Genomic DNA, 22,092 nt, shown 5'->3' on the forward strand with positions numbered 1-22,092 from the left:
TTAAGAAAAATACCATTTATCAGGACGCATGCAATTAACTTGTGAGCATCGGGAACCCTTAGCTCCTGCACGGCTGTGTTAGAGTGAGCACAAACTGGCCCTACACGTGGCTAGAGAGAGCCTGGTGCCCATCTGTTGAGCAGTGAGTAACCCCCACTGCCGCCGCGAGGAAAGGCACTACCTCATGTACGGGGGTCCAAACTGGGCCTATAGAAAATATCCCAAACCCTGGTAAATCTTACTGATTTTTCTGCTGATCAGAATCAGGAGATCTCTGCTGAGATGTATTCTGTGGCCAGCAGCAATGGCTTTATGGCAAACTCTGATTTATCATTTGTATTTTTTCTTGTATAGCTGTTGTTTAGTTCAATAAAAATTAAAGAAAAGGAAAGAAAAGGAAACACCAAACCAGTTTTCTTTACACTTCACATGAGGTTTATTCCCTGATGGGGCCCATAACACAACAGGTTTGTGGTTTCTAGCTGGAGTAGTTTTGGCATTATAAGAGTGTGAACTTTCTGAATTACCCATTAATGCTTCAAGGTTTGGCCATGACAGAAAATCTCCTCACGTGCACAAGGAACATGCAGGGAAGTGTGCAGCTGAGTGCCCTCACACACTGATACATAAGGACAGCTGAGTCTGCACAACCAAGAGTTTAAAGCATGAGCAGACACCCACAGACACACCTGCACACAGACAGATCACTGGATTCTTGCACCAAAAGACGAGATCTGCCCATGAATGCAGCGGGTACCTTGTAAAACATTCAGCCCAGGATCCATAGACGGCAGACTATGAAGGGAATCTATGTTCAAATTTGCAAAATCTCTCATGACCGATGTCTGCAAACAGCTTCCCCTGGCTAATCTAAAGACAGTACTGGCTCTGCCAACCTGCTCTCCCTGGTACAGGCACAGAGACATTTGCCAGTGAATATGACACACTGTCCCATTCTGTTTTATTGGATGGACATTCTTGCTGCTGCAGTCTCAGGTTCAGCTCTCCAGCAGGGAGATTTCCCAGGAGCCAAAGGAGTAGCAGCGTGAGAACGGTCCCCAAAAAGTGAGTTTGCCGAAGAGCTCAGCAGGTGCCACCACTGCCCCTGCCAGCATGGGCAGTGAGTATCATAGGCTGGGGGAGGCTGAGCCTCCCCAAACAGCCAAACATGGCCCTGCCCACACTGCGCCCCCTGGTCCCCTCCTGCTTCTTGCTCTGCGGCTCTTCCCCTGTGCCATGGACCAGGCTCGGGCTGGGCTGACGCTGGGGCCATGTCGTGCGCCTGCCCGGCACTCCAATTGTAAAAGCTTCTTTGAGGAAGAGACATGATTTCTCAGTGGAGTCCATTGGGTTCTGCTGGGGCACTAGAGCTAGAAAAGACTTAGATGTCCCATCAGCCCCTGGGGCCCTTGGCAGCATATCCTACCTGGCTTTGTCTCATCTAGTTGTGTCAGCAGCAGTGGGGCTTCCACGCTTTCCTGGGGGGTGACCAGGTCTCAGCCTGATACATCTGACTGCTGGGGAATGTTCCTCCATTCAGCCTAATTGTGCCCCACTCTCTCCCAGGGGTCACATTAATTCCCTGGTTTCAGAGTAGCAGCCGTGTTAGTCCGTATTCGCAAAAAGAAAAGGAGTACCCGTGGCACCTTAGAGACTAACAAATTTATTAGAGCATAAACTTTCGTGAGCTACATTAATTCCCTGCTTCCTCTCAATGCTTGGAGAGCATTCTCAGCTCCTGTGCAACTCCCTGAGCCAAACCAGGCAGCTGCAGCTGTGTCCCACATTCCATTCCTCCAGCCCCGGGTCCGTTTTGTTGCCCTTCTCTGAGCTCCTGCCCCACTGGCAGCCTGTCCCCGGGCGCGGCTTTCCAGGCAGGTCACAGCAGAGGCTCAGTCGCCTCCCTACAAACAGTCTGGACAGTTTTGTAGCCGTGTCACATTGCAAATGCCAGCCTAACCTGCGGCTCTCACTCACCCATTCCTACATCCCAGGATCTCCCTCACAGCAAATGTGCATGTCCCCTGGAGGTGAAGTGGCCAGGCCAAGGAAGTAGGCAGACAGTTCCAGGAGGCCTACTTGGGCAAGGGGCCTGAGTATCTAGCCTAACCGGATGGATGGCCTAGTTGCAGGGTGGAGTATTCATGTGTGTGTGTCTAGGCTGGAGATGGGGTAGCCAGGCTGGGAGGTCTGGTGACCAAGTTGGGGCGGAGGTAGTTGGGTAGTCAGGTTGGGAGTTCTGTTACCCGGGTCGGGCGGGCTGGGTGGTGGGTGGAGTAGCTATGTTGGATGGCCCTGCTGGTGGGGGAGGTGTCTAGGTGGGAGGTCAGGTGGCCTGGTGGGTGCTCAGAGTAGCCTAGGCACATGACCTGTGGGGTGGCCCATTCAGCGGTGGATGTGGGCGTCACCACTGCAGCATTCAGCCAGCTTCTTCAGGGCTCGCTCCTTAAAGCGAATCTTCTTGGTGAACTTGAGTGTGAGGCTGGTCTCGTTCTCATGGGCTTTCAGCTTGGCGTAGTAATCGGAGAACTTGTTGTAGAGGATGGAGATGGGCATCCCGTTGAGGATGATGCCGAAGGAGATGCACCCGAATGCCACTATCCTGCCCAGCACAGTGTCAGGCACGGTGTCTCCATAGCCTACTGTGGAGAGACTGACCTGGACGGGGGTTGAGAGAGGGAAATGATCAGCCCCTTGCAAGCTCACATCCCAGCAAGCTCCTCTGGGCCTGCTCAGCTTCTGAGCCAGGCCCCACCACTGAGAAACTCATCCCACCCCCACTGCCACAGCCTGATCCTGCGTCCTGCACCTGACAGCTGAGTCACAGCCCGCCAGGGTCCTCTCCCCACACTCACCCAAGCTGGGCACCACTCCAGGTGTCTCCCCTAGGCCCAACCCTGCGACCAGCTTGAGGGTCCGCCTCACCCTGTCACTCCTCCCCCCAGCCTGCCTGTCCCTCTCACACCCACTATCCCACGTCACCCTCATCCCCACCACCTGAACACAACACCAGACCAGTGTCTCTCTCAGCCCCAGGAGTCCAGGCATCAGCCCATGTGTCACCCCCTCTGTCCTCAGAGCTGCTCACCAATCCATGAGTTCCCCATCTCTGACCCAAATTCCTGGGAAGGTCTTCACTTCAGTTAGGTGGGCTCTTATCTGGATGCTGTCCCTAACCCCCTCCTCTCCACACATAAACCCCTCACACTTGGGCTAGCTGGAACACACAGGCTGGTAACCTGCCCACATTGCAAAGAGGATAAAGGCTAAATCTCTTGAGTGCTAATATTTATAGAATCAGGGGCTTCAAGGGGTCATCTAGTTCATCCCCCTGTGCTGAGGCAGCATTGAGTAAACCTAGACCATCCCTGATAGGTGTCTGTCCAGCCTGTTCTTAAAACCCTCCAGTGACAGGGATTCCACACCCTCCCTTCATAACCTGGTCCAGTGCTTACCCGCCCTGAGAGTTAGCAAGTTTTTCTGAATTTCCAACCTAGAGCTCCCTGGCTGTAAACCAAGCCAAAGCCTCTTGTCCTTCTCTCGGTGGACATGAAGAACAATTGATCACCGTGCTCTTTATCAGAACTGTGACAGGTATGGCAATTTCCTGCTTATCCTTGGGAAACTTTATCCAATTAAGTTTAAGTATGTTTGGGGTCCATTGTATTAACTGAATGGCTTCTGTTTTAGGATGGCCAGGATTGGATGTAATCTCTCTAGGGGGAGATGTGACAGATGTGAGACGTAGGAGTTCAAAGGACTATATTGAAAATGTGCCTGGCCAGAACGGACTTAGCTATGTCCTAAGGAGAGGGTGATTATTTGTTGTTACCTTTTCCTGGAGACTGGAGCTCAAAGGCCAAGCTGTGTAAAGAAATGGCTGAACTGCCTAGCCGGTGCTCTGGTTCTGAATCCAAGACAGTTATGAAGTTGTAACCATGGGGAAAACTCAGCCATGGGGTTTGAAGCATTGACTCCCACCAGAGGCCGTGTTTGGAGTTGGGGAATGATCTCTCATAAGCTTTTCAGGATGCGTGTAGGTTCTTCTACTGTATTTAATGTGTTTTCTCTGTAATGCTTTCACCATAAGAATAAAGGTGCTTGCTTAGAAAGAGCTATGTGGTAACTTGTGACTGCAGGCAAAACACTGGTCATAGCCTCTGGAGAGAAAACAAAGCACAGTCTGGCTTGCTGGGGATATCACAGTGTAGGCAGAGAACTGTGTAGCCTGGAAATACCCCAATCAGGAGGGAGAAGCAGGTCTCCTCCCAAGAGAGGTGATGGCTGGGAGCTAAAAGCCTAAGAGTAGAAGACCTTGAGGGACCAGTTGCCCTGAAACTGTGTAAACAATCTTTTATATATGGGTGTGTGTCTGGGGCCTGCGCCAGCCCCCACAGGGGACAGGGAGGGAGTGCCACCCAGCTCCACTACTGGCCCCAGCTCTATCCCTAGCTGCTGGCCCTGCACCCGGGGCTCCATTCCTGCCCCTGCCCCCAGCTGTGGCCCCAGCCTTGGCCCCCTTATCCCAGTCCAGGTCCCTCCGTCTCCCAGAGCTGTGGCCCCACTCCTGGTCCTGGGGGAAGGGGGCCATGGACCGGGGTAAGAGGGGGCATGAGGTAAAAAGTTGGGGGACCACTGGTGTACAGTGACAGGCCTACAGACAAGCGGGCCTTTGAAACCAAATGAGCCATTGTAAGACATCAAAAGGACATAGACTTTGTTGACTGCCCTCCCCACTCACATGAAGAAGAGTCAAGCACCAACACTCATTCTATCAGTTTGGACACTGGAAAGAAGCAATAAAAATCTGTGACAAGGAGAAACTGGATTCCTATGCTGCTTGTACTCTGAGGGGCAAGATTTCTAAGCATAAGCAAGGAGTCCTCACCTGTTTTACTTGGATTAGCCGCAAAGGACATAGAGTCTGCTTACTACAGAAGTTTGTGGTCATTTGAAACCCTCTGAAACCTGCCTGTATCTCACTTGGGTGTGTATGCTGATCTGGTTTAACGTTGCAAATAACTCTCATTTATTTTTCCTAGTTAATAAACTTTTAGTTAGTTTGGTCTTCTTCTGGTCTAGCTCTGTGTAGCTTGAAAGCATGTTTCTCTCCCCAACAGAAGTTGGTTCAATAGAAGATAATACCTCAGCCACCTTGTCTCTGTAATAGCCTGGGACCAACATGGCTACACCAACACTCCCCTTCTTAGCTTCTGTCCTGCAAATGTCTAAGTCCAGCTCGTCTACATGCAGGAAGGAGTTGTTCCTGATTAGCTCCATGTGTAGACTCTTATTCTGGAATGCACTAACACAGTTATTGCATTTTGCATTGACCCTCCACCTTAATCAGAAACAACTTCCAAGAGTAGCCAAGCCCTTAACTGCCCAAATCAGGTGAATGGTGACAAATGCTTCTAGGAGACATGGGGGCTGATTCCCACCCACCCGTCTCCCACCCCTTGTGTCAACGCTCATGGCAGTGAAAGGTGCATGACAGATGCCTCCAGATCAGGAGGGCAGAGTTTCACACACACTGTGCCCTGGTGTGAATAAATGGCTACACAAAGCAATGGCAGGGCACTGGCAATCCAGGCCCCAGGAGTTCAGTACAAAGTAGATGTGCTTCAGATAAAGTAACTCAATGGGGGGGTCTTCAAGGCTACTCGCAAGGTCACAAAATTACTATTTTCCTACCAACCAAGATGGTGTTAGAATGATAGAAAACAAACCAACAACAGGAAAGGAACATAAATAGAATCACTGGCTTTGTGTTTTGATTGTGCAGTTTGGATGTGGTGAGATTGCTGCCACCTAGACTTTTCTAGACATGGATTTTCAGAGGGTCGCTTGCTGAAGCTTGGCCTGACAGGCTGGAGTAGACTTCTTGCTTCAGGGCAAGGAGTGAGCTCCATCAGCCATTCCCGTGGAACCCAGAATGGACCATAATACTCCTGGGCCTCCACTCTGCTAACCCTAACAGATGTCCTGACCAGCCCAGCACAGAGATTCAGATGCCATCACTGCATGTGTCTGGTTAACTCCAGGGCTGTGAACCTGAGATTCCTGATCACACCCACTCACTGGTGAGGAATTTTTCCACCCCCGCCTCTTTCCTTCTGTCAAATCAAAATCTGGTTTAGTTGGCCAGGACAGCAGCCCCTTGGACTGGGAGCCCATGGCCAGCAAGGCCAGCTCTCCACATCCCTTTAATCCAAACCTGGTAAAAGTTTGCCAGCTCTGAGAGTTTTAATAGGAGCATGCTACTACAGCTGTAATTCTCCCAGCAGCTGAGCTGAGCCTTTGTATCTTTTCTTTTTCCTTTGAGTTCTTGTTTTGAAAGAGACAAGAGTGGACTTTAGCAATTCAGAATAATCTCTGACCCAATGTGCTTCCCCACAAGAACTTCCCATACCATCTAAAGAGAGCTCGAAGCTGTGGGCTCTCCCTGAGAAAAGACACCACACACCTGCAGGGAAGGGAATGAGGCAAACTATTGAAAGCCCTGCTTAACCCTTCAGTATCCAGTGCTTTAACTGATTTCCTTCCCACTGTGTGTTAATACAAGGTTAGCGGGTTTTCAATGGTGATTGTTAGCACGGGAATCACTGGCCACAACTTGGTGTGACCCCCACACCACACAAGGTTCCATAAACACCCCCACTGGACCTGAGACAACTTCTATCAATACAAGAGTCCTTCCCTATGCCCCAGTCTGGGCCCCTCCTCCCCCACCCAAGCTCAGGCCAGAATGATTTCTCCACTCATGCCCACCACGAGCCCAGGGTCAACCTGTGTTGCTCTCCCCCTGCACAAACCCCAGGCCAATCTGTTTCCTGTTTGTAGACCCATGTGTTTGGGTTCTCAGCTGTGCATCTTTCTCTTAGGCCCTATGAGCCCAGGACTGAGCCATGTGTCTCCCTTCCCCTGCATGAGCCCCAGACAAATCCGTGTACCTTCCTCAGTCCCCAGGATCCTGATCTGTGCATCTCCCTTACACCCAGGTCACAACCTGACTTGTGTGCCCCTCCCTGCAGGAGCCATGACCTAAACCCCATGCTCCACTCCCTTCCCTTTATAGTTGATCTCCATGCCCTCCGACCCTGCCACCAGCTCTGGCATTGATCCGGGTATACCCTCCCCCTCCACAGCTCTCCTCTCCAACATGATCCCAGGCACAGCTGTGTGTGTCCCTCTTGCCCCATCCCTCCCGCTGTACGCCGTGCGGGAACTCCCTTCCCTGTGCCCTAGTGAATGGGAGCCATGAGCACCGGTCACAGATGCTCACTGTCCCTGGATCCTGAGGGTTTAGCATCCTACACCAATAACTAGACATGGTGCTCTGCATGTTCCCAGTGCTGCACAGATGGTCCTGGTGCCTGGGGCATGAGTGTCCTTTGCTCCCTGGCACAAGGCTAGCAGTTCCTGGCTCACATCAGCCTGGTTAGACTCTAGCCCTACCAGGGTTTGGTTCTCAGCTACAGCTCTTCACTGTCTTTTAGTTCTCTGAAGTGCTGTGCCACAGAGCCAGGTCCATCTGCCTGTCCCCACATTGGTATCCCTTACACCATCGCTAGTGTCCTATGCTGTGAGGCAGGAGCCCCCAAGCCTGGTGTCTCACTCCCTGATGCCAGGCTTGTTTTGGGACCCATGCAGCTTTCTAAGGGGCTCACTGTGCTGCACTGCCATACTCCCGTCGCCAACTTTCCCCTCCCGAGTCAGCAGGGACTGGGGCAGCCTCTGAATTCAGGCCTGAGCCCAGCAGTTACTGCTTCCACTGGGGGAGACTCAGGCATGGTTCTGACTCCTGGCCAGCAGAGCTGGTGAATGTTCCTATGGCACTGAGCTCAGCCCCAGCAGATTCAGTTGCCCATGTGTACCCCTCCCACACATTTCCCTTTACACGGGCTGACTGCATCTTACCGCTGCCCACCACCAGGCATCAGGGATGCTGGTGAAGTTGGTGCCAGGGACATCATGTTCCACGGAGTGCATCAAAGCAGAGAAAGTGAAAACACCCAGGGCGATGAAGAGGAGGAGGCAGCACACCTGCTGGTAGCACTGGCGCATGGTGAAGCCGAAGGCCCTCAGGCCAGTGGAGTGGCGTGCCAGCTTGAGGATGCGAAAAATCCGCATGAGTTTGATGAGTTTCAGGACTTTCCCCAGCTTGCCCACACTCTCCATTTTGTGCCGCTCCTCGTGGTAAAGTGCATCCCCTTCATCCAGGTGCTCAAAGAGAATCTGGATGTAGAAGGGCAGGATGGCCACCAGGTCAATGGCACTGAACGCTGCCCGCAGGAACTTCTGAAAGGTGGCCGTGGATATGAGCCGCATGAGGTACTCGGAAGTGAAGAAGATGGCACAGATGGTCTCCAGCTGCTCCATGAATGCCTTCCCAGTCTTGTACTGCATCTCCTCCACTGTGCTGAGCGTCATGCCCACAATGGAGATCAGCACAAAAAAGCTAGACATGACAGCGATGATCTTAGCAGGGACGGAGGAGTAGGGTTTCTCAATGAGGTTCCAGACAGCTTTCCGGAACTCCCCCAGACACTTGCCCTCAAAGTGCTCCTCCCGCTCCATGGGCTCTAGCTCTGCCTCCAGCTCCCGCTGTATTTTCAGGTACTCTTTGAGCTCATCCTGCTTCTCCTGAAACAGGATCCGGCAGCACTGCTGGGAATATTTCAGGTGGATACCCCAGTACTCAATTTCCTCCACAAAGTTAGTGGGGCACAGCTCCTCCATGATCCACAGGACCCCACTGCGATAAAAGTGGAAGATGTAATGGAAGATTAAAGGGTCTCGGTCGAAGAAGTACTCATTCCTCTGCACGGAGTAGTCATCACAAAGTTTCAGCTTCTTCATGGGGTCCGTGGAAATGGCCAGCTTCCCGATTCTGGTGATGGGGTAACGGGCAGCCATTTTGTAAGCGATCTGGAAAGATTTGCCCCCAACGTTGATGTTGAGGAAGCATCTGCTCTGTCGGGAAGGAGCCTTGCTTTTCTCCTGGTTCCTCTCAGTCACATTGTGCATGGAGCTCCACTGCTTCACCAGACAGTCTTGTGCAAACGGGAAGAAGACCTCTTCTTCCTCTGGGGTCCGACAACACCCATGGTGGTCCCCAATTTTCAGACTGGCAGAGAGGCTTGCACGCCTCTTCCCCAGTTGCCTCATGGTACCCGGCATTTCACATCAAAGATCCCAAAAATGACAGCCTGAGGGTTGACAGCTTTGATTTCATGGTAATGCTTCCATTAGGCATGTGCTAAGAAAAGCTCCCTATATTTGTAAAGAGGCTATCAAGAGCACCCCACCTTCAGCCTCCATGGGCACAATCTGCATCAGCGCTTCATGTGCTGATCCCCTGCCCTGCTGGGCTGACAAAGCTGATTGCTTATCAGACTGAGCAACTGGGCTTATACTGCGGAGGCCGGAGGCAGCTAATTTCTAGCTCCTTAAGACAATAATAAGATTGACGTTTTAACCCTTTATATAAGGAACTATTTCCATACAAGCATTTCTTTCATTCTTTTTCTTGTTGCCTCCAAGCTGGTTGTTTCTCCCACAAACTAGCCCACTTTCAGGTAGGGAGACAACCATTTATCATTTCTGTTTCTGAACCTAATTGAAGGGCACATGACCTGTCTCATGGTCATTTAACTCCTGCTACTGTCTCAAGTGCCAAGGAGTCAACAGGAATAGAACTGCCTGGGAACTTCTACCAGCTTTAACCTCCATGGGCACCCCCAGCTGAGATACTGCTCTGAGATTTATTCATTAATCAAGCACCTGTGCTTTAAAGCAATCACTACCCCTCCATTCTGCCATCACTTTTCTGTGTCATTGCAACACATAGACTAGGGATGGAAGAGACCTATTGGCTCTTAGTCCATTTCCAAGCCAGTCCAGGGCACTCCCTGTAGCATTGCTCGATGCTTTGTACAGTTCAAGTGATAGAGGGCTTCCACCACTTCTGTCAGATGGGAATACTGGTGCTGACCTACTTTTCAGAGAGGCTTAATTAATTAATGTTTGTCTTCCTCCAGCATCTAGCCCTTTCCACTTCACAATGCTCTATTAATATCCAGCCCTCCTCCCATCTCTCACACATTCCTGTGGCTCCTCTCTGAAAACTATAAATTGTCTATAACTTTCTGGTAATCAAGTGCCCAGAGCTGCACAGAGGGAGCTACCTGCTCCATGACTTGATGCCTCTTTGCATGGAGCCCATTGTCTCTTGCTACTATAATACACTCAGAACCCTGAGCTAGTGACTGTGCTAAGACCACCATGCTTTTTGGATTGAAGCAACTGGGTCTAATAACTCCGTGGATTTGCCTACTTAGACTTCCTCTAGATGCACAGTGCCATATTCAGAGGTGGCATGTGAGTTAGAGCCCCTTACACTGGCATAGAAACACCCACCCCTTAAACCTACTTGCACCTACCCTATGAAAGTCTAAAGGAATCCCACATTTGGTGTAACTTGCAAGCCAAGGAGTTTGAAGATGTAAGGAAGTGGAACTTAAACTAGCCCTAACCCTGCTTTAAATTACTTTTTCTTCTGGTAGCAGAGAACCTGCTTTGCTTCCCTATACCTTGTGTAGTCATTTACACAAATGTATACCACTCCGCACCATGTAAATGAAAACACACTGGTCACAGCAATGGAGAACCAGAACACAAGGTAGGCCACATCAGACTCCTATAAACATGTGTAAGTAGCTCTGAAGGAGTCTGAAAGGGAGTTGGTATAAATAACTTACCTCTGAATTTGCCAAATATCTCTTGAGAATTTGAATGACTGTATTCACACTTAAATCCTAAATTGACGGGCATCTTTAAAATTCATGGGTCCAAACAAAATTTTTTAATATACACTAGAGAGAAGCTATAATTTAAAACAGCTAAGGGGCTTTCAAAGGGTCTAATGGAGTCAGAGCTAGATTTTTTTAAAAGGTATTTAGGTGTATAAAGGGATTTTCAAAAGCATCAATTGCATATTCAGGCGCTGAAATACCTTTAAAAATCCGGCCTTTAGATATTCAAATCCCCCTGAATGCCAATGAGAGTCAGGCACCTAACCCCCTGAGGCTGCATGCATGATTAAAGGCTAGGAAACCAGGCATTGTTTTTTTAACGAGCATCACCAGCATGGAAGCATGTCCTCTGAAATGGTGGCCGAAGCATGAAGGGGCATACGAATGTTTAGCATATCTGGCACGTAAATACCTTGCATCGCGGGCTACAAATGTGCCAGCTGAACACCTGTTCTCACTTTCAGATGACACTGTAAATAAACAGCAGGCAGCAGTATCTCCCGTAAATGTAAACAAACTTGTTTGTCTTAGTAATTGGCTGAACAAGTAGTAGTACTGTATAGACTTGTAGGCTCTAAAGTTTTACACTGTTTTGTTTTTGAGTGCAGTTATGTAACAAAAAAAATCTACGTTTGTAAGTTACACTTTCATGATAAAGAGATTTCACCTCATACAAGTACTGTGGTGCACTGAAAAATATTTTTGTTTATCATTTTTACAGTGCAAATATTTGTAATCAAAAATAATGTGTGCACTGTGCACTTTGTATTCTGTGTTGTAACAAAAATAAACAGATTTGAAAACGTAGAAAAACATCCAAAATATTTAATAAATTTCAGTTGGTATTCTATTGTCTAACAGTGCGATTAATCATGATTAAATTTTTTAATCGTAGTTAATTTTTTTGAGTTAATCATGTGAGTCAACTGCAATTAATCAACAGCCCTGCTGAAAATCTTTAAATTAATATTGGAAGTTTTTTCAAAAGATCTGCTCTAGTTCAAGTATGAATTAACGCAGGGAAGTTTTTTAGCCTGTATTATGGCCGACTAGCTGATCACAATGGTCCTTTCTGGTTTTATAATCTATGAAAATCACAGCCTAAAATCATAAAGATGGACCAGACCATTATGACTGACAATTAAAACTGACATAAGCAGTAACGATGCAGGATAGGTAGGTGCATCTAAGATTGTAGAAAAATCGATATGTTGCACTGTGTTATCTGAGAGATGGCACATGATCACAACCAACAGACTGTATGGGAACAACAGAGACACAAGTGGGCAGAGCTAATGGTGCACTAACATAGGCATTTCCTCACTTTCAGATATTTAACCGTGCAGTCCTATTCCACAGGTCATAGCTTTTTGCATTTAATGCGTGGAGTTGAAGTGGGAGCTTGATTAACATCCCTGATGTATCCAGTCAGTTACCAACTCCTGGCTGCACTTGAAGTTTTTCCACATTCCTCAAAATACCACCCTTCTTTTCCTTTGCTATGGTAAAGCATTCTCACAGGCCTAGCTCACACTGTCTCAATGACTGCAACCTCCTCCTCTTTGCCACACCCAATTCACTTCTCACTCCCCCCCCCAGCAGGCAGAAACCCCTTCATTGGCTACTGACTAGCCCACTGTTGCCTCATGCTTCAAGTCTGAGCTACTCTTTACCACGTTCACAGTCATGCACAATTGTGCCTCTGCCCAAAGCTCTGGCTGCATCTCCCCATTCCTTGTTTTGCTCCCTTTGCTTCAGCCAAACCTCTCTGCTCCCTGTATTTCTCTTGCTTATTCTTGGCCTTGTGCTTTTTCCCCCATGTTGGGACTTGCATACAGAACTTACTTCTGCCACCCTCTAGCTAAATCCTTCCTTAACTCCTGAGCAGCTATCAATGTTAACCCTCCAAACTAAGTGACATGGTCACATTCCCTGCCAAAAAAGCATTGTGCTGCACTGCGGACTCAGCCATCCTCTGCGTTTGGTATTGGAATAAAGAAAAGGAGTACTTGTGGCACCTTAGAGACTAACAAATTTATTAGAGCATAAGCTTTCGTGAGCTACAGCTCACTTCATCCGATGCAGTGAGCTGTAGCCCACGAAAGCTTATGCTCTAATAAATTTGTTAGTCTCTAAGGTGCCACAAGTACTCCTTTTCTTTTTGCGAATACAGACTAACACGGCTGCTACTCTGAAACCTGGTATTGGAATGTTTCTGTCCACACGCTTGTCTGTCTGAATGCTGAGCAGTGATCGAATCAATCACAATAATGGAAATGACCCTCAAAACAAAATCCAGGAAGCCACACAAGTTCTCTAAAGATCTTTAATTCCCCCACTGTCATTCAGCACCCACCCAATTGCCAACTGTGTTTTTTTGTCCATTGTACAGAACACAGCACACTGAGCCCTCAGGGGTTCAGCCTCTCATTAGTGCTCTATTCCAGTACTGGGAAGAGCCAAGATTCTAAATATGTCATACCTCTTACAAACTCTCTCTCATGTTATGCATGCACATGCACCCACTATACAAACCCCCAGAGAGTCCTGCCCTCTCAGGTTGCTGGCTGGAGTGTATGCCCTGCAAGCTGAATCCTCACCTTTAAGGCACCACATTCAGCCAATAGGGCAGCAAGTTTCTGCCATATGTGTGCATATTCAGCAAGCACTTGTGCAAAGAATATAACAGGTCTTGGATGTCAACAATGGAGTCAAGGGACAAGACAGTGCTCGCCCTCCACCAGCACCACGTTTCTATACTGGAACACTAGTTCCCTCTACAGTATTAGTGCTTTACACTTATTAAATAACAGTCCACAAAAAAATGTTGTACAGACCAAGAACTGAAATGGAGACACACTGCCGCTAACAAGACTACTCACAGGTAAAAGTGAAGAGCAAAGCTGGGTCCAGATGTCTGTCAAAACTTAAAACATCTGCTAATAAACTCTTCTGACTGCACAGAGGATGCAACGTCCAGGGATTTCAGTGTCAAAGTGGAAACTACAGGCCCAATCCTGCAAGGAGCTTAGGGCACCTCCTGCATTGACTGCATTGGGAGTTGATGACACTCGGGTCCTAAATGCCCTGTGCTGTGCCTATGGGCTGCTGCACAGGCTGTGACCTAATGCAAAGCGAAGCATACAGGAGACTCTCCAGTAATACATCTCCTTGCAAGTTCTCCTGCAATCAAATGATGTTTTAAGAACTTCTGGTATGTGAAGTTTGAGCTAATGGGTTAGAAATATGAGCAGTATCCTCAGGGATATAAATTATACACCCACGTCACTTTGAGCTCTGCCCCACATAGGTGTGTGGAATGGAACGGCCTGCCCTGGAACAGGAGCAAACGGCTCTGCTTAAAGGCAAGATACAGCATGGTAGGAAGAGGTAGTTTTCAATGGACTCTTGGGTGGGCGTGGAAGCAAAATGTACTGCAGAGGCTACACTGTGCACTGTCCAGAGCTATTCCAGCAAGAAGCATTTTGTGGAATAACCCACATTTTGTGTGCGTGTCTCTAGGATGGGGGATAATGGATGACCCATTCTGACATTCCAAGTGTTTCCATCACATTCTTGTAGGGTTGATTTTAGAGCACAAGTGACAGTCATTTCTGATTTCCCACGGCCACTATAATCCCACAATCTAAGCTCCTTGTGCCAAAGGAAGAGTCCTTGATTGCTCCAGTGTGATTGCACAATTTCTGGGACAAGTTTTCTGGGGTTTGATTGGGTGACAATCAGCATTTGGAGGGAGTGTGATGAGGACCACGGAGTTGGGTCCCATTTCACTATCTCGCAGCACTGCAACTTCCTGAAAGATGAAGAAAAACCAATACACCTGGTTATTTAATATCCTCTGTACCAAAGGCTTTTATTTCATTTTATTTTTTCAAAGCTTGTGGGGAAGCCATCCATTGTAAAAAGCTCCAAAATTAGCAGTCCCTCAGTGTCTAGGGACTCAGAGCTTCCTCTGGGTTCATCAACCCCAATTATCTCCCCACTGCAATAAGCCAGTCATTGAAAGAGATGCCAGCAGTCTTCCCAGCACAGAGAAGCTGGGTTTGTGTGTGGGGGAGACTCCTTTCCTGTCCCTCACGCAGAGGAAGGAACTCACTGCAGAGTGGATGGTAGGAAATGATTTCGACTCCACCAGAGAGCTAATGGAAGGCTAAGGGGTTGGAAGGGGAGGAAAGCTCGGCATGGAGGAGGGACCCCCTCTCCCTCCCTATACAGAGGAGTTTGGCTCCAGTGCGGAGTGGGAGACATACCTATCAGGGAAATGAGTCTGAAGGTCTCCTATCCGGCACCAGCTGTTCTTTGGAAGCTTTCTCGAGGCTGAAGGTGGAGAAGTTGTTCTTTGCTCTGAATTGGCCCCATCTAACAGAGCAGCCTGCAGCCACCAGCACACTAAGGAGCACTGCAGAGAGAAGAATACACTGGCAATGAGTTGCTGTGATTGCTGCCCCTGAACTAGGCAGCAGCACTGAGGCTAAGCTGCTCTATACTAGTGCCCCAGCATTTAGACAGACAAACCAATAACTCAAACAGTAAGAAGTGCGGCTGTGTCCCCTGGGGGGATGATTAGTGCCAAGTCCCAAGCAGTGGGACTCCGTTTTCAACAAAAGGAAATAATGTGCCTTTTCCCAAAGCTGGAAATTTAGAACCTTGGACTTTGCCAGCTAAGCCCTTGAGACAAGATGCCTAGAACATGCCACTGTTGGCCTAAGCCACACTGCGGCGAGAGTGGTTAGAGAAAGTCCTAGGGCAGCCATTACTGAATGAACCACATCCTATCCAATCCGATATGAGCAGAGTTCAATTTTCATTAATGCTACTGGGCAAAAGCCAACATCAGTTCTGCAGCACCCTTTGGATTCTCACATACCAAAAGCAGCTATCACCCACAAGGTGCCTTGAGTCTCAGACAACACTAGTTTCCCAGGTTTGGAGATCGTTGGATTCTCTGAAACGAAAGCAAAGGGCACTCAATAATTGGGCTTTCAAAGGTCACTGTCATATTGAGATTGAGTTAAACTCAAAAAGGGGTTCAAAGCAGTTCCCATTCTGCACCTCACCTTCAGTTTCCTTGCCAATTTTGGGGGTTTCACCACCAGATTTTCCTATTAAAAAAAAAAAAAGTCTTCTCTGCCTTATTGCTGTATGAAAAGCCCACATGAGGAACTAAGAGACCCTGACTACTGGGGTAGAGGGAAAGCAGAGAAACCGACTAAGACAAGGTGGGTGAGGTAATATACAGATAACCGTACTCATCTTGTCTCTATGACCGGGAGGACCAGAAAGGATGAGATTGCGGGTGTGGGAGCAAAGAGGTTGCCACACAGCACTGTCACAGGCATAAAAGAAACTAACCAAGGAAAAAAAATGGAGAAAACTCAGGGTATGGCTGAAACTCCTGTGGCAGCACAGCTGCAGTGCTGTAGCGCTTCAGAGCAGGTATTACCTACGGTGACAGGAGGGGTTCTCCTGTGAATGCAAGTAATTCACCTTCCCTCGTGCTGTCTACACCAGGGCTTCGGTCAGCATGGCAATGTCTCTCAGGGATAGGTTTCAGAGTAGCAGCTGTGTTAGTCTGTATTCGCAAAAAGAAAAGGAGTACTTGTGGCACCTTAGAGACTAACAAATTTATTTGAGCATAAGCTTTCGTGAGCTACAGCTCACTTCATCGGATGCATTTGGTGGAAAAATTTGTTGGTGGAATGCATTTTCCACCAAATGCATCCGATGAAGTGAGCTGTAGCTTACGAAAGCTTATGCTCAAATAAATTTGTTGGGGCTCCTTAGAGACTAAGTTCTCCTTTTCTCAGAGATAGGAGAGCCATAGCTATGCCACTGGAAGTTCCCAGCGTACACCAGCCCTAATTTTCTCTCAGCTGTCCAAGAGGCAGGAATCCCTGGTGTCACGGGTAACAGATATAAGGTTACAGACTAAAGGAAGATTTAAACGTTGGTTGTGTTCCTCCCAATCCCCTGCAGCGCATCCATCCCAGCCACCCACCTGCCCAAGCACCCCCCCCCGGGGCTCCCAACCTGCGGGACCTCGCACCCCACCCGGCCGCAGCCCACCCTGGCTGTAGCACACTCGGCCTCACCGCACCTCTCACCTGCCCTCGCCGTGCTCGGCGCTAAGGAAGCCCCCGGGGAGTCCGGGCCGCATCCCCGCTCATCCTGCCCATCCTCACAGTCGGCGTGGCCGTCGCAGCCCCACGCGGACGGAAAGCACTCTGCCCCCTCCGCACACTGGAACAGGCAGGGGCAGACCGGGGCTGGCGGGACTCCCCAGTGCTGACAAGCCTCTGCGGATTCATCCGCGCCGTCAGGGCAATCCGAGCGGCCATCGCAGAACCGCTCCTGGGGCAGGCTGCGGACGTGCGCTGAGGTCCAGCACGGCCCGGCGCGGGGGCTGCAGGGCAGGACGGACGCTGAAGCCGGAGGAGAAGCAGGTTAGCCGGGCCCAGCGGTGCCCGCTCCCGCATGTTCGCACCGGCCCCGCTGCGGGGGGTCGCAAGGCCCAGTGCCCGGAGCCGCGCGGCTGCCCTGCCCTCGGCCGAGCCCACGGGGCGGGCCCAGCCCTTGCACAGGCGGCGGCGGCGGCGGCGGCCGGCGCTGAGAAGCTTCAGCCGGGCGCGCGGCCCCGACGCGAAGGGGCGGGGCCCGCGGCGACCAATAGGGAGGGGGCAGAACATGACCCCGGGCGGCTCGGGACCAATAGGCGCCTCTGAGAGGCGGGGCCGGTGTCGAACGACCGGCGCCGAGGGAGGGTGAGCGCCCGGCAGTGCGGTCGGTCACGGTCACGGTCACGGTGCCCCCCCGCCCGTGCCCGTGCCCGTGCCGGGTCCTCACCGTTCCCCGCGGGCGACTTCAGCCCCGCGGCCACTAACTGCCTCAGGAGCAGCGCGAGGAGCGCCCACATGCCGCCTGTATCGACCGCTCAGGTCAGAAACAGCGCGTCCGCGCTTGGAGGTGCGGCGCCTGCGCATCAGAGGCATAAAGGGACAGTTCGGGGAAGACGCATGCGCGGAGCAGGAGCCGAGGCTTGCTTCCCCCCTCCCCCCCCCCACACACACACAACGCATGCGCACGAGGTGAGCCGAGAGGCGCGTGCAAAGGAATTCCTCGCCCTGCCGCCGCTGGGCGGTGCAGCCATGGAGGCGCCGGCTCAGCGGCCGCCTGCGGGTTACGCTGCACGAGAGAAGGAAGCAGCAGGTCCGGCCGCTGCAGGAGAGGCGCGTGGCGGGCAGCAGTGTCTGTGGCTGCACCTGACGTGGGCCTGCCAGCCACGGGGCGAGGCGCCACGGCTTCCGGGCAGCTGCATTCCGGCAGGCCTTTTGGCTCTCACGCCCTTTCTTACGTTTCCCAACACACACCCAAGGCCGGGTCAAGCATTAAACCTTCAACCTCAACCCACTCCCCTCTGTCTGGGGGTCATTTAAGGCACCACGGCTCTTTTCCCAGAACGCTTTTTGGGTTTGGGAGGGAAGCTAAAGGAAAATAGAAACTAGCAATACACCGAGAGAAAAGCTTTGCTGAGAGCTAGGGGAAATGTGTGGAAACAAGGCAAAAGGGCACTTAAACAGTTTCCCTTTCAGCAGCTAGCCCTGCCACATTTGCTTGAAAGCCTTCTTTCTTTAAAACTTAATTTTTAGTTGTATATATTAGTAACACATGGTGTTTTTTGTTAACTCTAACACCATATTTGGGCTAAATGTCTCCCTACTGCTTTTGAGTTGATTCAGCCCAGGATACACTTAGTACCGCAAACAGGAATGACCCTCACGCTATCTATATGTCAGGGACTCGAACCCCAGACGGCGCGGTTCGTTGTCTGACCGCAGAGAGACAGGCAACACCAGCAAGGGCCAAGTATAAGTTCTTTATTGAAGAGTGCACACAACAATAAAGAGCAGCCCGTCTCCAAAGAGAACCAGCTTGCTCCTAGGCAAAACTAATAGGTTCTTATAGACAGGTCCGTCGCGTCACAAATTATTCATGAAATAGCCCAACCCCCCCGCCCCCTTTGCTAGTTAAAGGTCCTTTATCGTGCATGCATCCCTATCTCCTATCGTATATAGCTTTTTGCAAGTTTTTATGCCCCCCCCCAACTTTCTTATTAATTCAGTTGTCAAACCGGAGATGAGGAGTTAGAAACATACATGAAACAAAAACAGGGAGTGGAGACAGTGTGTCTCCATCTCATTTTCAGAACATCTGGTACAATAATGCAGGAATGCAGGCCTCCCCTTTTTCTCACTTTCTCTACCTGAAACAAGTATTTCGTCATTCTCCTTTCAGAGACTTTCCCAGCAGCCTTTCTTGGCCTGACTTTGGTTCGGTTGGCATAACTGCTTCATGTTTAACTTTTCTCACCTAACATATATAATGGGATAAAGCTAAAGGGCAAGTTAGATATAAATATAAATATCAGGGGGAAAAAAATCTTCCTGACAGTGTGAAACGTATATCAAGGTGCAGAATAATGTCCCAAAGACAATAGAAGCCAAATGCATTAGATGATGAGCTGAAATCTGTTTTGATCTCTACTTTCCAGAATCTTATGACTAAGAATCCCATCTCCAGTTGAAAATCTCAAAGGATTCAGAGAAGGCAAATTCAGCTTACTGCTCTGCAACGAGGCCCAGACACTGCTAGATCTAATCAGTGGTAGGCTACTACGATGAGCTTAAAAGGTACCCTGTCATAAAAAAATACTTTTTCCTAGATATGCAGCAAGGTCTCATATTTGACCTACAACACAACTTGGCCATCTTTTAATGTAACTTTCTTGTAACTTTAATGTAACTTTTTGGCAAAATAACAGCACTCCAGGTATTAGCCAACACCAAGTAAGCATATTCCTGACTGGAGATCATGGTACAAAAACATGCACATCACAAGTAAATACAGAAATGCATTTCTAAGAGATGGTACAAGAACACACCTCTCATAAGATAAAGATGGGATGATAGAATAATAGATGGGGATGTTTTGTTCAGGCTAGCAGGCACAGGGATAAGGGTGGTAACTAACAACATGGCAGGGGTTTTATGCAAGCTCCAGGAAAGAGATGACATTGGACGGATTGAACTAGTTCAGAAGCTGGCAAGGGAAAACTGTCAGTTTTTGCAGGTGGATAGAAAAGAACCAGAGAAGACAGAACAACAGTTTATCAAAATGAAGAAAACAGCAACCAGGAAACAAAAGGGCCAGAAGACTTCAAATATGCTTCTGATGCACAGATGGGAAAGGCACGACATTGCTGGTGAGATCACTTCCAAGATGAAGAGTCAAAGACATCTTGACAAAAGTAGATGAAAAAAGCACTCTTGCCTACTGCTTCTACTTTATCAAAAACACAGCCATAACATCTAGATTGTAATACATAACCTGTTTGTATCAATGTATAAAAGGAGAATTCATAGGAGGGGCAACCTTGTACTTGCCAAGGGGACAGCATCCTGGGGCACTGACTGAGCAGGTACCATTGTTGCGGGCATACATATTAGAGTACCTGTAACCACTGAACCATTGAACATTGTTACTACCATGCTTTGTCGACAGTAAACCTGGCCAAGCACTTTTGCCACCGAGCTTGTGGTCTTTCTTTATGAGTAACACTGAGATCTGCTACTACAGCTGACATCAGACCTTCTAGAACAGCAAAACTGGCAGCAGTAACAACTTACCAGCCTTAACAACATTCTGCAGCCCTAGCAACATCAATCTCGTCTTCAGATCTGGAGGCTATGTCTATACTACATATCTTACAGCAGCACAGCGGTGCTGCTGTAAGATCTCCTGCACAGCTGCTGCGTGCCAGCGGGAGAGAGCTCTCCTACTGGCATAATTAAACCACCCCCAACGAGCAGCAGTAGATATGTTGGTGGGAGACGCTCTCCCGCCAATATAGCCCTGTCCACCCCAGGGTTTTGTCAGTGAAACTTTTGTCAGTCCAGGGTGTGTGTGAGATTTTTTTTCCCACCCCAACGGATAAAAGTGCTAGTGTATACATAAAAATAACGAGGAGTCCTTGTGGCACCTTAGAGACTAACAAATTTATTTGGGCATAAGCTTTCGTGGATTAGAACACACTTCATCAGATGCATAGAGTGAAAATACAGGAGCAGGTATAAATATGTGAAAGGATGGGGGTTGCTTTATGAAGTGTGAGATCAGTCTAATGAGATAAATCAATTAACAGCAGGATACAAAGGGAGGAAAAATAACTTTTGAAGTGGTAAGAGAGTGGCCTATTACAGATAGTTGACAAGAAAGTGCGAGAACATTAGGGAGAAATTAGTATTGGGGAAATTAAGTTTAGGTTTAGTAATGACCCAACCACTCCCAGTTTCTATGTAAGCCTAATCTGATGGTATCCAGTTTTCAAATTAATTCCAGTTTTGCAGCTTCACGTTGGAAACCTCTCCAGTGCATCATTAAGGATTTACAACCTATCCTGAAGGACGATCCCTGACTCTCACAGACCTTGGGAGACAGGCCAGTCCTCGCTTACAGACAGCCCCCCAACCTGAAGCAAATACTCACCAGCAACTACACACGTCTAAAAGTTATGAATTTAAGCTCCCAGACTCACCTTTTGAAGGTGTTGTGCAAGTTGCCCTTGAAGATGAGAACTAAGGTCAAATATAGAATGCCCAAATAAATCTGGTAATCTTTAAGGTGAAACCAAACTCCTCGTTGTTTTTGCAAATATAGAGTGATCTCTTTGTGAAAAGCATGTTATGGTATTTTTGTCTTATTTTTCTGTGAGAGTTCATTCAAGAGTATTGTGATTGTCTCATTTTACCCACATAGTCATTAGTGGGGCTTTTAGTGCACTGGATGAAGTACACCACATACTGGAATAGCAGGCATGTGTAGGATTCATGGATCTTGAAAGGTGCGTTGGGGGTGGTGATACTGATCATCACAGCGGATAGGTCTACAGGTTTTGCATCTGTTCTGGCAGGGGCTGGTGCCATTTTAAGTTCCTGTGTCCTGGTCTGTGAGGAGATTGCTTCTGATGATGTTTGGTGAAGTTGGAGATTGACTGAAGGCCAGAAAAGGGCTTTGGGAAAGATTTATTTTAGGATGTGATCCCCATTGAGTATGGGTTGTGATTGTTTAATTGTACCCCATCTGGGTTCCAGTGTGGAATGGTATGTGATAGCCAGGGGTGTGAGGGTCGGTGGGTTTTTTCTCCCATCAGGTTCTCTCCAGCTATTTGGGGGGCCTGTTCCTGGTATTTGAGAACTTA

The 22,092-nt window shown here is 49.0% G+C and overlaps 2 protein-coding genes and 1 long non-coding RNA gene across 5 annotated transcripts; 1 reads left to right on the forward strand and 2 right to left on the reverse strand.

Moving 5' to 3' along the window:
• Nucleotides 1-1,464: 1,464 nt before the first annotated feature.
• Nucleotides 1,465-9,183, reverse strand: LOC119848512 (potassium voltage-gated channel subfamily V member 2-like). Its single transcript, XM_038384472.2, has 2 exons — nt 7,921-9,183; nt 1,465-2,658 (listed from the first exon to the last, which is right to left on the reverse strand). Exons 1-2 carry the CDS (start codon nt 9,181-9,183, stop codon nt 2,386-2,388), a joined length of 1,536 nt encoding a protein of 511 aa, XP_038240400.2. The 3' UTR covers nt 1,465-2,385.
• Nucleotides 9,184-13,129: 3,946 nt separating this feature from the next.
• CD320 (CD320 molecule) lies at nt 13,130-17,819 on the reverse strand. 2 transcript variants are annotated; one of them, XM_038384440.2, is made up of 6 exons: nt 17,682-17,819; nt 16,943-17,260; nt 15,896-15,940; nt 15,706-15,783; nt 15,089-15,237; nt 13,130-14,631 (listed from the first exon to the last, which is right to left on the reverse strand). In XM_038384440.2, exons 1-5 carry the CDS (start codon nt 17,749-17,751, stop codon nt 15,092-15,094), a joined length of 657 nt encoding a protein of 218 aa, XP_038240368.1. In that variant the 5' UTR covers nt 17,752-17,819; the 3' UTR covers nt 13,130-14,631; nt 15,089-15,091. The 2 variants fall into 2 exon arrangements, with proteins under 2 accessions (XP_038240368.1, XP_038240369.1); XM_038384441.2 differs by lacking the exon at nt 15,896-15,940.
• LOC122457506 lies at nt 17,627-20,973 on the forward strand. Of its 2 annotated transcripts, none has more exons than XR_006277065.1 (3): nt 17,627-17,773; nt 19,387-19,525; nt 19,956-20,973. It is a non-coding gene; the product is annotated as an uncharacterized LOC122457506 (long non-coding RNA). The 2 variants fall into 2 exon arrangements; XR_006277066.1 differs by having other exon boundaries at nt 19,965-20,973.
• Nucleotides 20,974-22,092: the final 1,119 nt, after the last annotated feature.

The sequence above is a fragment of the Dermochelys coriacea genome, chromosome 25, assembly GCF_009764565.3.
Source record: "Dermochelys coriacea isolate rDerCor1 chromosome 25, rDerCor1.pri.v4, whole genome shotgun sequence".
NCBI lineage: Eukaryota > Metazoa > Chordata > Testudines > Dermochelyidae > Dermochelys > Dermochelys coriacea.